General features: G+C 42.7%; 1 protein-coding gene across 1 annotated transcript in view; it reads left to right on the forward strand.

Moving 5' to 3' along the window:
- The window catches only part of LOC132874228 (inter-alpha-trypsin inhibitor heavy chain H3-like), a 38,343-nt gene that overhangs the window by 18,297 nt on the left and 7,191 nt on the right, over window positions 1-12,855 (forward strand). Inside the window, 6 exon segments of the mRNA XM_060910216.1 lie at window positions 6,390-6,571; window positions 6,662-6,841; window positions 7,019-7,146; window positions 7,238-7,431; window positions 12,299-12,430; window positions 12,532-12,630. Coding sequence (XP_060766199.1) covers window positions 6,390-6,571; window positions 6,662-6,841; window positions 7,019-7,146; window positions 7,238-7,431; window positions 12,299-12,430; window positions 12,532-12,630 — 915 coding nt within the window.

A 12,855-nucleotide genomic window follows, 5' to 3' on the forward strand; every position in this document is an offset into this window, starting at 1 on the left:
ATAAGAGTAAACATCTATCTATTGGCAACCATTTTTGAGTTATAATGGAAAATATGCTATTTTGACCAATGACCTTGACCCCCCTCACCTTTAACCCGCAACCACTACGGAGGCTGTCCAAGCTAGGTTTTGGTTTGACGTCAAAATAATGAATGTAAAGAAAGTTATCCCAAAAAAACTATTTTGACCTTTCCGGTGACCTTGTCCTTGATCTGATTATCCCCAAAATTTAATCAGGTAATCTGTGGACCATTGCCCACCTACCCTGAAAATTTGAAGTCAATCGGTGCAACCGTCTAGATGCTAGATTGTTAACAGACAGACACACAAAGAAAGAAACAAACCGCACTGATTACAATCCCTCACCCCCCCTGACTCCATCGCAGGCGAGGTAATAAATGCAGAAATCCATTTTACAAATATTTTAAGTTCGTTTCTTAGACAAGTATATTTTTTAAGTTTGTTACCTTGTTAACAGTTTCGGCGAGAATCTCCCGCCTTCTTCAGAAACAGTCACCAGATGTCGAGTGGTGATGTGCCTTATCAGCTGATGTTGCGTGCAGGAGGCGTGAACGTCCCGCCCAATTTGACAGGTAGTCCACGCCTCCTGCTGTCAGGTCGCTCCTCCAGGATGGCGCTCCAGGTGTGCGACAGTGCATACGCTCCCTCGTCCCGGTTCATCGTCCTCTGCGCCCGCTTGCGTATCTCCACTGCCTCTAAAATCCAACGCTGGAATCTATTTTCTTCAGCGCGAATGACTCTGGCCTCTTCCCAATTCATTATGTGATTTTGCCGTTTGCAGTGGTCTGAAATGGCTGATTTTAGGTTTTCTTGGTGTGCTTTTTCTTTTTCGGATCTTGTGTCTTTCGGATCTTGTCAAACCATACAAGAACCTCCGACAGCTGCTAGTTCACCCCAAAGACAAAATACAACTGGACAATAAATGCAACGTCATCTATGAAATCCCTTGCCGTTCATGTAATAAAGTCTATATTGGTGAAACGGGCAGATGCTTCCATACTCTAAGGAAAGAACACCAATTAGAATGTGAAAAAGAAACAACAAGAAGACTCACAAGATCCGAAAAAGAAAAAGCACACCAAGAAAACCTAAAATCAGCCATTTCAGACCACTGCAAACGGCAAAATCACATAATGAATTGGGAAGAGGCCAGAGTCATTCGCGCTGAAGAAAATAGATTCCAGCGTTGGATTTTAGAGGCAGTGGAGATACGCAAGCGGGCGCAGAGGACGATGAACCGGGACGAGGGAGCGTATGCACTGTCGCACACCTGGAGCGCCATCCTGGAGGAGCGACCGGACAGCAGGAGGCGTGGACTACCTGTCAAATTGGGCGGGACGTTCACGCCTCCTGCACGCAACATCAGCTGATAAGGCACGTCACCACTCGACATCTGGTGACTGTTTCTGAAGAAGGCGGGAGATTCTCGCCGAAACTGTTAACAAGGTAACAAACTTAAAAAATATACTTGTCTAAGAAACGAACTTAAAATATTTGTAATAGTTAGACATAATGAACATCCACTACGTAGAAATCCATTTTGGTTTAATCGTCCACACAAGTACCAAAAAACCCAAGAATAACTTTTCAAACTATCCAGTGTCACTAGATATCACTTCACACACATTTCTAATTTATTCATGGCCAAATCAGGCAGCTGTCCCCGATCACATGGCAGCAACCAAACAAAGGTGATCACGTGCTTCCTCTGAAGCTTCCACATGAAGTCAGCCAACCATATCTCACATCTGCTGCTCATGTGACGCCAGGGGGCAGTATAATATGCTTACAGATGCCCCCGATTGGTGAGTGTTGCAGTGATTGTTCGAGGAGTGAGAGGACACTCATAATCTCTTGATGATCAGGCGAACACTTTACATTGCACCACTCGAGAACCACAACACACTCTTCTGGGTGTTATGGACATCGCCAAATGTTCATGATATTAATAATGATATAACTCTCACACAGTACCAAGGGAACATGAATGAATGAATGAATGAATGAATGAATGAACCCTTTATTATCACTTTACCAGTGAAATTGACCATCAACCTGTCCTTACATACATACATACACATAAGAGGGGGAGTGGACAGGACAGGAAGACAGGGAAAAAAGAAATTACAGAGACCATGAGGAAAGGAGAGGAGAAAAAGCAACCCCCACCCTATGCTCCTACGAGGAGTACAGTGTGGGAACATTAAAAAAAACCTCAGCACATAAGCACAAAAAACACAAGTACACTTTACAACATGAAAACACGGGACTTGAGGGGGGGAAGGGGGGAGGGGGTGATCAGGGGTGGGGGGTAAGGGGGTAAGGGGGGAGGGGAGGAGGTAGAGGTAACCCAGCGCAAGCAAGCAGCCGTCTGCTCCTGCAGCCATGAGGGCGCTGGTCACGCACCCGCTTGTCACACTGGGGGTGCAAATGGCGACCGCGGGAAGTGGGGGAAAGAATGCGAGGAATGCGAGAGCATCTCACAGCAGTGACCCTCAGGGGGAGATGTTGCCCCAGCAACGGCCTCGGCCAAGGCCGGTGCTGTCTCAGGGAGCCGAAAGTAGATAAGATTGGGATTGTTTGGTCTTGGGGAGAGCAGACGCATTTTTTGCATGTCCACTCTATTCATCCATTTCTGCCCATTCTGTCCATTTTATCCAATTTGGTCTCCGAAATACTTTTTCTTTGCAAAGCCGGAAGCTTCTCCATGATGTCATCCATGTGGTGGATCAAGTTCTGAATAGCCACAGTCTGAATGCCGACAGCTCTGTCCACCGCTTCAATCATATCGGGCAGCTTTATGGGGCTTTGAACAGCTGTCACCGTTGTCTGATTTCCTCGATAAACCAGGGCAATGCCTAATCCAATCAGCAAAAGTCCTGTAATCATGGTTCCAAAAAGGTAGATGTCTTCAATGTCCTCCACAGAAAGAATCGCCAGGCACACGACCTGCCACCACTCCCACACGTCCATCGTGTAACCAGCCACGAACGTTCCGGCAGGACAGGCGGGTTCCCCCGAACCCAGGCTTCTCATCGAGAAAACTGTGTCAATTTCATTAGGAGACCAGTTTATCAATTCCATGGTTTTTTTTTTTTTTAGTTTAGAGAGCAATACGGAGAGAGTCTCTCAAAAGTATAGACGGATGAGACGAAACAAGCAGGGAAAAAAAGGAGGGAGAGGGAGAGCAGAGAAAAATGCGACCGCCTTCCGTGAAGCAAGTCAAGTCAAGTCAAGTCAACTTTATTGTCAAATATGCGATACATGCTCGACATACAACACAGATGAAATATCAGTCCTCTCTGACCCACAGTGCAAACAGGCAATGCAATAAATAAAAATAGAATAATTGAAAAAAAAACCAATATAAACAGTATAAACACTCTAGATAGGAACTAGACATAGACGAAACACTCAAACAATATAAACAGTATAAATAAACAGTATATAAACACTAGATAAGAACAAGACATAGACTAAACACTCAGACAATATAAACAGTGTAAACACTAGATAAGAACTACACACAGACTAAACACTCAAACAGACAATATAAACAGTATAAACACTCTAGATATAAACTAGACGTAGACTAAACACTCATATATACACACACACACACACACATAAATTGGTTCAAATAACCAAACAGTCAAGGGCACTTGAGGTATAGCAGGTAAACATGAAACAATAAGCAGTATAAACAAACTAGCAGCTGTTAAGATGAGGTCGTGCGGAATAGTGCAAATGAGCGAGATAAAGTGAGATGTGCGGTCCCTGAGTTCAGTGTGTTAATGAACGATGAGGTGTGTGTGTGTGTGTGTGTGTGTGTGTGTGTGTTGGGGGGGGGGGGACTGTGAGGATGACATGTCAGATGCTGAAGGGGGGGCAGGGGGGTGTGCGAGCAGAATCTGTGGCAGGGGGCAGGGGGGGAGGAGGGGCAGAACAGGGAGGGAGTTGAGCCTCCTGACTGCCTGGTGAAAGAAACTGTTCTTGAGCCTGCTGGTTTTGGCCCGGAGACTCCGCAGTCTCCTCCCCAACGGCAGCAGGCCGAAGAGGCTGTGAGATGGGTGGGTGGGGTCACCTGCAACCTGCATGGAGAAGAAAACATATTACTTTTGTACAACTTTCATTTTCCTTTTAGTTGCCATTAAAATTGTGATTGTTTTTGTAAACGTGTCTCAAAACATCCAGTTTCGTGTAATATCATTCCGCAGTTTTTTGTCAGTAACAGCACTGAAAACCTGAGTTCGGAGCAGCCTCCAAACATGGCTGCTCCGGACTACACTTCCCAAGCACCACAGTGCCCCTCTTCTCCGGAATTCTAGGAAGTGAACCTGTTTCCCATTTCCCCGTAATCACTTCCCTGTTCACCACTTTACTATGTCCCACAATCCAGTGCACAGTTGGGAACTTCCAGTGGCCACAGCCAGGCTGCAGATAATGGTACAAAAACCAATACTGGGCTCTATAATCAGTTTCAATGTTCAAATATCAGATGTTCAAATATTATTGCAGGTTTACATGGTCTCACAGGTGGTTCACACTGTCACCTCACAGCAAGAAGGTTCTGGGTTCGAGCCCAGCAGCCAGTGAGGGCCTTTCTGTGTGGAGTTTGCATGTTCTCCCTGTGTCTGTGTGGGTTTTCTCCGGGTGCTCCGGTTTCCCCCACAGTCCAAAGACATGCAGGTTAGGATACTTGGTGGCTCTAAATTGACTGTTGGTGTGAACGTGAGTATGAATGGTTGTTTGTCTCTATGTGTCAGCCCTGTGATGACCTTCCGCAAGTTGGCCTAGTAGTTAGCGTGTCCACCTATCGACTGGGAGATCATGAGTTCTACTCATGGTCGGGTCATACCAAAGGCCATCATAAAAATGGTACCTACTACCATCTGGCAAGGCATGCTGCAATACAGAGGTGAGTGGGGAGTCAAACTCTTGCAGTTATCAGAGGACCCGCCCCCCACTGTAACCCTAGCTGTATAGGTGAGAGGCCGAGGGCTGTAGAAACGGAGATTCGACGCTGCCCAATGTGCCTCAAAGAACTGGTTAGTACTGGGACAGGAGACTGCCTGGGAAGACCAGGTCCCAGTGTGAGAGGGACTTTGACTTGAGTTGACTGCAATGATTTGGCAACTTGTCCAGGGTGTACCCCGCCTCTCGCCCATAATCAGCTGGGATAGACAGGATAAACAGCTACGGATAATGAATGGATGGTCTCACAGATTTTTTCAAGATTAATCTGGCTTGAAATGATTGCACATTTATAATTTGTCATCAGTTTCGATGTTCAAATATTGGACGCAAGCTGAAATGTGATGTTATAAGATTGCGTTTATGTGTCAAGTTACTGGTCCCATGGTATTTTTCGTCAGCACTGAAGCTTTTAATCGGTCATCCTTATATTATCACCCATACAGCCTTTTCCCGTTCACTATCTGCATTGTTTATATGAAATACATGCCACAACTCCTTAGCACTCTAATTCTGGACAACAACATTAACCGTGACAAATTGTAAATGTGCAATCATTTCGAGCAGTATTAATCTTGAAAAATCTGTGAGACCATGTAAACCTCTAATAATATTTGAACATCGAAACTGATTATATCATCCAGTATTGTTTTTTGTATCGTTATCAGCAGCCTGGGCGTGGCCACCGCAAGTTCCCAACTGCGCAGTGGATTGTGGGATATGTGAAAGGAGTGAATATAAGCCCAGCATTCACAAATGCTCACTGTGAAGTATTGTTCTGTGTCCCTGTGTCTGATCATCCCAAGCCTTCTGACTATCCTGCCTGACTTCTAGTGCTTTTGACTTTGTTTATATTTATTCCCTACTACGATTACTCGCCTGCTCTTTGACACTCTGTTCATGAATCGCCCGACCCTTGCCTGTCCCTGATTACGTTTTCTGATTGCTGTATTGGATTCAGTTACCAGTTTGCTGCGCAGCCGCTCTCCCCTGTGCTTGCGTCTGTAAGTGCAATATTTGCACCCTGACATTTTCTCGATGGTTTGTTACCAAACCTCAGCAAAAGTCATTCCCGAGGCCTTGGAGTTATGAGGTTTGACCTGACAATTGTCATTTTAAGATACTGATCAATAAAGTCTTACTTTATATGCAGTCAATGACTCAACTACTTTGAGTGAAAGTTTTGGTCAAAATTCCATGAGGGATTTAGCAGGATGGAAATAAAATATGTATAATGCAAGTACAGATCGTGAGAAAACTTTTTATTTCCAATTGCTTTGAGATTATGGTGCATGCTATGCATCATGAAGCATGTGCATCAAGGAACATGACATGTATAAATGCATTTATTTACACCATTTGTACCTTTTATTAGTAATGATTGTGTCCCACAGGTGAAACAAACACAGGAAGAATTCAGGAAAATGTCAAAAAGGCCATTGGTGGTAAATTTCCACTTTACTGCCTGGGGTTTGGATTTGATGTCAACTTTGATTTCTTGGAGAAAGTGGCACTGGAAAACGATGGAGTTGCTCGCAGGATCTACGAGGACTCAGATGCTGACCTCCAGCTGGAGGTGGGATCGAGTGTGCGAGTCATTTACAGGGATAATCTTTTAAACAGTGGCGGAGTGGCAGAGATTCAACCCTGTTTCATGCTTTGGTAGGGTTTCTATAAGGAAGTGGCCACGCCGCTCTTAACTGACGTCCAACTGAAATATACCGGAGCATCAAACCTCACCCAGACCAGTTTCAGGCAGTATTATAACGGCTCAGAGATCGTGGTGGCTGGACGAATCACAGACAACAGTCTGGAGACTTTCCAAACCGAGGTCATCGCCATTTCAGTAAGATCACCACTGCTCGAACAAACAAGCTCTTCAAATCCAGGTCCCTGTCAATCTGCTGCTTGTCAATTTGAATTCAATTCGAGAACGATTCTGAGAATCCTGAGTGTGCGACAGTTTTGATGGAAATGAAGTGTTCTGTTTTGTTTTCTTCACATTTCCCACTTTTATTTGCAGAAAAACGCAAACGTAACATACCAGGACTCCGTGTCGACAAAAGATGTCAGCGAAGTTTTACCACAACATGAAAACTTTATTCAGAGACTGTGGGCTTATCTTACAGTGAAACAGCTCCTGGAGAAAGAGTGAGTGTTTACTCGATATTGTTTCATGCTTTCCAGGAGGAACTGATATTGTGAATTAACGTGTTGTGACGTTTGCGTTTCTGTCCGTTAGAGTGGCGCTCAAAGGGGACGAGAAAGAAGCAGCCAGGAAAGGAGCTCTGGATCTCTCTCTGAAATATGAATTCGTGACTCCGCTCACCTCCATGGTGGTCACGAAACCGCGGGAGGAGGATACACAGGTCGCCCACAAACCCAAAGAAGGGGCGGAGCCGCACAGACATTCTGGCAATACAAGACGCCAAAAAAGTATTTGTACAACTCCACAAAAGCCAAACTTACAGATGGATGAATTTCACTGCATTAAAAAACAATGTCAAACACTCAAGTGGCATTTATTTGAAAGAAAGATCCCACAAGCACACTTTTCAAGCAAAACATTTCCCAAAAAATTATGTTTAAAAACACATCATAAATAATGCATATACTGGTCATAATTAGACAAAAAATTATTTCAGCACTCAAGCCTTTTCTGTTCATCACAATTCCATCCATAATGGGGGGCGTCATGGTTCAGGTGGATAAGGTGCCATACTATAAATCCGGGGACCTGGGTTCGATTCCGACCCGAGGTAATTTCCCGATCCCTCCCTTTCTCTCTCTCTCCCACTCATTTCCTGTCTCTACACTGTCCTGTCCAATAAAAGTGAAAAAAGCCCAAAAAATATCTTTAAAAAAACCCTTTGAAAAAGGGGTGAATTTTGCAAAAGAACATGTACAGAAAGACAGCAGGTTCAAGAGAACCGTCTGAGTTTCAGACGAGTCTCGGTTTAGCTTCGTTTGATTTGATCTGATGGGAGATGTTTGTGTGGAGACACCAAACAAAAACATTTCCATGCAAACTGAACGAAGCACAGAGGCGGTGCAGACTGCTGTTCCTCCAGCTGGTGTTCACTCAGAAGAGCACAGAGGCCTTTTGGAGTCAGATTTTGCATCCACTGCTAGCTCAGCAGTGGATGATGCATTGGCGTCCCTCCTGAGGGTGTCAGTGAGGGTTGTAGGAGGGCGTCCCCGACTTCTGTGGCCATGGAGGGGTTCCCAAAGCAGAAGCTCCCCCTAGGTACCCCTACCTTCATACCAGAAAGAATCAAAATCAGTGAAGAACTGGGGGAGAAGAAGCGATTTGTGTGGAAACTGCTGATTAGGGATTAAGTACTCCGTATCTTCATTATTGACTGCAATTATGCAAATTAGGGTAGACGCCATATGCACCCCAGGCAGATTGTTGATGCTCTCATGTGGGTAAACTGAATGTTTTATTGGCTGAAACTTCCACAACATATGACAGAAACCAGATGATTCCAAGCCCAGATTTTGTTAAGAAGTTCTGCACAGCAAAACTCGGCAATTTTGATCTTTTATGAATCCACTATTGCGTGTCCAAATACTTTTTCATCTCCTTATGACCAATTTATCTATTGTTTTTATATTATTATAGAAATAATCTCTCTTTTTTGGGAAATGCTTTGCTTGAAAAGTGTGCTCGTGGGATCTTTCTTTAAAATAAATGCCACTTGGATCAACATGCAGTGAAAATCAGACATGCCACACAGACATGATCCGCCTGTATTGGCCCAGCTGCCTCCATGGAGCTACAGTCTGAGACATGGTGCGAAAAGTATTTTAGCATATGATAGTAGAAAAAAAAAGATCTATCTGCAATCCTATCACAAACCGAGGCCAACTTGCTTCAACAAGTTACCATGCACTTCATGATTAATGTCGTACAATTATGAACAACAATCTTCCTGCTCAGTTTACTGTTGCCAGTAAATTGCCAGGAGGGCGTGTCATTGGAATCTCCACAGCTGACTGATATGGTGATCCACTATCCACAGCTGTCCATTTTTTGGCAGCAAGCTAAAGAAATGTCCTTCCATAACACAAAATCTAACAATCATCACTACTTTAAGTCTAAATGCACACATTATCATCACAAAAGCATCCTCAAGCACATTTTACATCATCCTGTACACTGTTTCACCCACGTGATGGTGTTCGTCTGGAGCCTTGTAAAGCAAAAAAGAACAAAAACGGAAAAATGCACTTGTTTATTGAGCCTTTTCAGTAATTTAAAGATTTTTTCAATGTTTTGTCCAGGTGGAAGGGTCCAGACGGGTTTCGCAGCTCCACCAGGCCAACCAGGTCTACATAGTTACTTACCTTCCGTTAATCTTGGTACGTATAAACATGCTACTTATCAATCTTATCAACAGATCATTTTTACAAATTTATAATTCCATTTGGAGATGGATACTAATTTTTATTTTTATGTCGACAATGTTCTTCATATTAAAACAGTGATGTTAAAAGGTACAAACAGAACCTTTAAAGCTGTACTGCATTTCAGATTTTTCAAGTGTAGGTCATAAACAGAATTTTCCCGACACCCAATTATTTTTCTTTAGTGACCGAAAGCTACTGAATTTGAATCACAGACTTCCAATTTTATTAGTTTTTTTTTTAAATAGAACAATTAATGAATTTATCTCCACGTGGCCCTAGATTCTCCGCAATTTTTTCTGCTTCACCATGACCCAATTCAAGATACTATGTCATGCATCATGTGGTGGGCTTTCCCCGTTTGCGCAAGGCATTGTGGGATACAAAGTTGAAACAGGAGAGAAAAATGGAGGACGTGAGTGTGCGAATGAAACGTGAAAGAGCGACTACAGTAACGGAAAGAAAGCGAGAAGAAAAGACGTTATGTTATATACGAAGGAAAGGAAATGCAGGACTAAACTAATAAATATTGGCGCTCAGCGAGCACCTCGGTGTGATCAGCTGTTCGTTTAGTGACAGAATGATGGAACTGTCAGTGCACGCTCAAAGGGAAACCTGTAGATGGCAGTAATGCAACACTGTGGATGCCAGCTGCTGTAAAACCCAAAAGAAGAAGAAGGTAAATCTGCGCATGCGCACACGGACTTCCTCTGTCTGCTTGACTGCGCGAAGCGAGCGATTTTATGCACATTATTTGCTTTAATCCCCTCAAAATAAATAACTTCCCAGCCACAGAATGGCCTGATATTTTGTGAGATATTACAGAAATAAACAGATATCACAATCACCACATTACAGACGGAACTAAATTTCACTGAATTTATGAAATCGAAAGGCCAACTTGTTTTAATCTCACATTATCAAGGATTTGACAAAACAACTTTTCCAAAATTTCAAAACTGTTTTGAACATTTGTTGAAAACTTTAATGATATTAAGAACAGGGACAGCGAGGTAATGGGTAAAAAAGCTGAGAACGTTGCGTGGTGATGGAACATTTGCCACAGCTCAGTGACAGTCCCATTCGTTGTAAAGAATAAGTGCATACAAACTTTTGACTGGTACTGTATATGGTGGGTGAACCGAATAAAACAGGGAAAAAGCAGAGCTTTTACAAACTGGCAACTGAGTGTATTTGAATATTATAAATTATATTTACATCGAATCTCCATCAGCCCTGACAAATACTGTATCTCTCTCTGAGCAATGATCTGACATGCCTTCACAACTTAAGAAGTAACGAGACCTTTAATGACTTCAGAAACTTCTCTCTTTATTGTGTGTGTGTGTGTGTGTGTGTGTGTGTGTGTGTGTGTGTGTGTGTCCTCTTCTAGCCTATCATCCAGGTATGTACAAACATTTTATTGCCATATTGATGTTATTACTTTGATATTACAGAAAGCCGAACTATTCAGAACTAAGCCTTCAGATATTATTATTATTATTATTATTATTATTATTATTATTATTGTTGTTGTTGTTGCTGCTGCTCTCAGTGAAAATTGAGTTTTAAATCATTTTGATTGGTTTAAAAGTTTGCCATTTGAATTCAAAAGTCTAAAATGAGACAGTGTTCTGAGACTGATCACTTCATGAGACTGATGAGCCAAATTTCCAGTGAACGATGCTGCTGGTGTGCACCTCACATTTCCAGTGCCTCCTGTATAAACAGACCCAGTTCCCCCACACCCATGATGTATTAATTATAACAGTCCGCCATTATTTTTTTTGCTGTGTGTTTATAAGAAATAAGAATAAAATAAGTCACAAAGAAGTGGTATGATAAATAATTTCCATCATAATTTTGATCCTGTTTGACATTTTTATCAAAAAAATTTTTGTCTTCTTTCTCCTGTGTGTCTTCAAGTTGGAAGAGGGGCAGGTTATCATCCAATTCCATGGATATATATTTAACAGTTATTCCATGAAATCGAGTCGTACATGAGCTGATCACGGCTATAATCCGTGTACGACGAGATTGAGTGGAATAACTGTTTTATTCTATCCACATTCACTGGATTTTGAGAAACGGAGCATTTTTATTTTTATTTTTTGCAAATTCAATAAATAAAAACTTTATACAAAATGTCCAACAAAATAATTTCCACTTAGAATGTAAACAAAATGACAGGAGCAATTTGTGAAAAACGCAATAATAATAATTCTTGAAAAATAAAAAAAGATATGTTCTTACCCTCAAATACTTTTATTCCATATTTTGTTGCTTTTTTTTTGTTTGTTTGTTGGGGAGAGTCCTCTTCTTCTTCTTTAGGGTTTTTTGGTAGTTGCAAATACCGCAAACCGTTAGTAAATCTGTCCCTTTATTATTATTATTTTAAATTTTGACCCTGCTGTGCTCCTTTCAGTCATTTCAGAGTTTTTTGTTTCTGTGTTTCATAAACGCTCATGAGGGTGGCATGGTGGTGTAGTGGTTAGCGCTGTCGCCTCACAGAAAGAAGGTCCTGGGTTCAAGTCCCGTGGCCAGCGAGGGCCTTTCTGTGCGGAGTTTGCATGTTCTCCCCGTGTCCGCGTGGGTTTCCTCCGGGTGCTCTGGTTTCCCCCACAGTCCAAAGACACGCAGGTTAGGTTAACTGGTGACTCTAAATTGACCGTAGGTGTGAATGGTTGTCTGTGTCTATGTGTCAGCCCTGTGATGACCTGGCGACTTGTCCAGGGTGTACCCCGCCTTTCGCCCGTAGTCAGCTGGGATAGGCTCCAGCTCGCCTGCGACCCTGTAGAACAGGATAAAGCAGCTACAGATAATGAGATGAGATGATCGCTCATGAATTTTCTATTCTCAACACATGATTTTTTTGCCTGTTGAATATCATTAGGAAGTCCTCACAAGCATAAACTACTACGAACCAGTCCACGATCAGGACGAGTATTAAAAACAGCACCACAACCAACACTGCTGGCAACATTCATCAGCGTCACTGGAACACCTCCCACGTCTCCCCCTGCAGGTCCAATCAGAGCTTTCAGAAAATCTGCATTGATTGCATCTGACTCCCGTTCCATCAGAGTGCAGTATGTCATCATTCTTTCCTCATTCTCTCTCTCACAGTGAGTGGAGTGAAGTTCTTAATCTCTGCAAAGCCAAAACAGATCTGTTATTACACACCTGGAGGCCAGAAACTCCGCCTCCTTTTGGACACCTCATCAGGTGGGCAGTTTAAAGTTTTCAAAGGTTTCCTTTGCCATAGAGAGTTGGACAGGGGACAGCGTGTGGGGAAATGCTGAGTGGTTAACACCTGGGCTGGGCAAGTTTAGCAACAATGACTAGGAATATTCAGTTAATAAAAATATCAATGTCATAAAGTATATAGGCATAAAGAAAAGTAAAATAAACTAAAAAAAAAGTAAAATATATTATATAATAAAAGACGCT

The sequence above is a fragment of the Neoarius graeffei genome, chromosome 26, assembly GCF_027579695.1.
Source record: "Neoarius graeffei isolate fNeoGra1 chromosome 26, fNeoGra1.pri, whole genome shotgun sequence".
NCBI lineage: Eukaryota > Metazoa > Chordata > Actinopteri > Siluriformes > Ariidae > Neoarius > Neoarius graeffei.